Source organism: Atta cephalotes, assembly GCF_000143395.1.
Source record: "Atta cephalotes unplaced genomic scaffold scaffold00005, whole genome shotgun sequence".
Taxonomy (NCBI): Eukaryota; Metazoa; Arthropoda; class Insecta; order Hymenoptera; family Formicidae; genus Atta; species Atta cephalotes.
In genome coordinates, this window is record NW_012130069.1 from 1634843 (window position 1) to 1637677 (window position 2835).

At 36.4% G+C, this 2835-nt stretch overlaps 1 protein-coding gene across 1 annotated transcript in view; it reads right to left on the reverse strand.

Moving 5' to 3' along the window:
• LOC105626264 (Down syndrome cell adhesion molecule-like protein Dscam2) overlaps positions 1 to 2835 on the reverse strand; it is a 100587-nt gene that overhangs the window by 61079 nt on the left and 36673 nt on the right. Inside the window, exons 3-4 of the mRNA XM_012207569.1 lie at positions 2382 to 2543; positions 1871 to 2020 (exon numbers count right to left, since the gene is read on the reverse strand). Coding sequence (XP_012062959.1) covers positions 1871 to 2020; positions 2382 to 2543 — 312 coding nt within the window. The remainder of the gene's footprint in view (positions 1 to 1870; positions 2021 to 2381; positions 2544 to 2835) is intronic.

Sequence of the window (2835 nt, forward strand, 5' to 3'; positions counted from 1 at the left end):
TCTCTCTCTCTCTCTCTCTCTCTCTCTCTCTCTCTCTCTCTCTCTCCATCTCTCTTTTTTCTCTTCCGTAGTTTTCTAGTAGTTTTAGAAAATCTAGAATATAGTCTATAGGAAGACGAAGAGAAGATTTCACAATGAGAATATTTTGATAAAAGAATATGATCAATATTCCATCATAAACATTATTTCAGTTTTCTCGTGATATATGAGATATCAATTTCAATCGTGTACATTAAATAAGAACAACAGACGGATGATGTATTTGTAATGATCTCGGAAGAATTGACATCACTAGATCGCAATAGAAAAGGTAAGTACAATGATTTGCATTTCCCTTGATGTTCGTGCGGATGCGATTAAAGTTCCACTTAATTTCGAACGCGATGTGACATCCTACGAAGAAGAGAAACGTCATTAGCGGGACCACTCGGGGTAACTTCCTTCATCCTATCTTCTCTTCGCCCTCATTTATTCAATTCTCAGTAATTTATTCAGTTCTTAGTAACATAAGGCCATACTGTCATCGCTTCTTTAACCGTTATCTAATTAAACATCGACCGCGCGCTGTCGAAGAAGTCGCTCGGATCTCACGCCGGCCATTAAACGCACTGTTTTTATCTTCTTTCCCCAGCGACCACTCCGCTAACGCGAGATAAGATCCGAGTTAATGTGCTCGACACGATAGGGAACAAATTGCAATAGCGTAAAAACGAGGACGATGCTCCCTGGAATTAATTATTTACTCTGATGATGCCTTGATTCTTGACGATCCCTTTTTTTGATCGCGCGGACATTAAATGGCGACTCACGTCGGCGATATTTATAATATAAATAAATATTCGTGTATAATTACGTACTTTTGTGAGCTCCGAAACTTTATTTTTATTAAAAACTAAAATTTTTATTAAAAATTTCAATAACGTAGATGTATCGTGCTCTCGATTTGTGGGACAAATTTTCCCTTTTCGCCGCTCTTCTTTAGTTGCTTTCATTTCAAATGAAAAAAATGGGAAATATAATTGCTGCGATATCGATCGAATCGGGTTCAGGTAAAGTAAACATTTAATTAAACTCCGCCATACGTCCGCTATACGTTCAGCTCGAGGCAGAACGGGAATTTACCGTTCGACAAGCACAACGGATATCCAAGGCTTCTGCTCTGTTTACGTTTTTGAAAAATTTAATAATTGTCGAAATAAATTCATCTTTGTATTTGAAACTATGATGGAGCGACCGAACGGAATCGAACCCATTTTCCGTCAACTAATTAATCCTGAATCGAGATAGTTACATAATAAAAACAATGAGATTACATCTGTAGTATCCAGAGAAATGAATAGACTTCTTAACATAATATGTTTGAATATAACAATTTCATAGACTAGTTTAAAACCAATATTTCCTCGAGGAAAATATCGAACTATTGTTTTCGCGAGTAATTAGAGCGATAGAAAATAGTTCTCCACGAAATAAACTTCAGAGGAGAAAATAATCGAAAATAATATGTAAAATAATAAGATAACCATATTTTCTGTTAATTAAAATTTGTTAACTTTTTTCCAGCGAATTTGACTTTAATAAAAATTTTAATTTTTAATTTAATGCTTGCAAATTAATTTTCCTATTTTTTTAATTATAAACATAATATAATTCTGAATATTAATAAGTTATGATTTAGATATAAATAATAATTTGATATAATTAAATTATGAACAATACTCTGATATATTTTAACTATAATACTATACGAAAAAACCGGATACACAATTAAAATTGGATCAAGGAATCCTCCCTTACAAAATAATTCGATTAAGCAAAACAAGCTTGGATACTCCGAATGTACAAGGAGAAAAATCTATGACATACTCACCAGTCAGTTGCAGCCGCCCTACATTGCTGCTGACGACGGTATCCTGAGTTAGCCGGTGATGCGTTCTGCACCGATACGTCATCTGCGCGTCGCTTCGCGTAATATTGATTATCATCAACTCGCCGGTCGGCAGCATATGATATTTGCCATCTATAACAACACGCGTGTGACGGGAGGGTGGGGAGGAGGTTTGAATTACGTTTCTATCATCATGGAAATCTAAATTGATCGGAAGGAAATTACGTGTTTATACGTGCGCGCACGTAGATGACGTCATGCAATATAACTCCTGTTTTCCAGCGATATAATTAATTTACACGACAATACCCAATATTCACGTGCGCGGTAAAAGGTAACTGTAATTTTAGAATAATTCAATTCCTCCTGTTTCATATTAAATAGAATAATTCTATATTCCATTTTAAAGTAATTACACACGCTCATTCATATTGAAAAGTGATATAAACATATCTATATTTTATTATTTCGGTTTATTTTTTAATTTGCTTACCGCCCATTGTGGAGGGATAAATATTGAAGACTGGTTCTTGGAGCCAAGACGTGACTGTGACGTGATCGCGAACAAAACTGGGCACGTTGCAGCGCATGAGCACGTTGTTGCCGAGGAAGCCGCTGGGATTTTGCACTTCCGGATCGTAACGTTGGTTTACCACTGCAACACGTAACGATAAGTTCCACTCTCCATGTATCCATATACTATGGTTCCGGAAACCATAAGAACGTAACGTAAATGTTAATGGTGCCGCAACCGCACGACATTACAATTCACTTTGATACACGTTTGCCGATAAGAACCAAAATGGTATAATGCGGGACAATTTACCACGTTTTCAACAACGTTCAATGCCGCTTCTAATTAGAGTTTTCGTAAATGTATGTGCAGACATGCGTAATTTTACCCCCGTGCTCCCCCCCCCTCTCTCTCTCTCTCTCTCTCTACTACT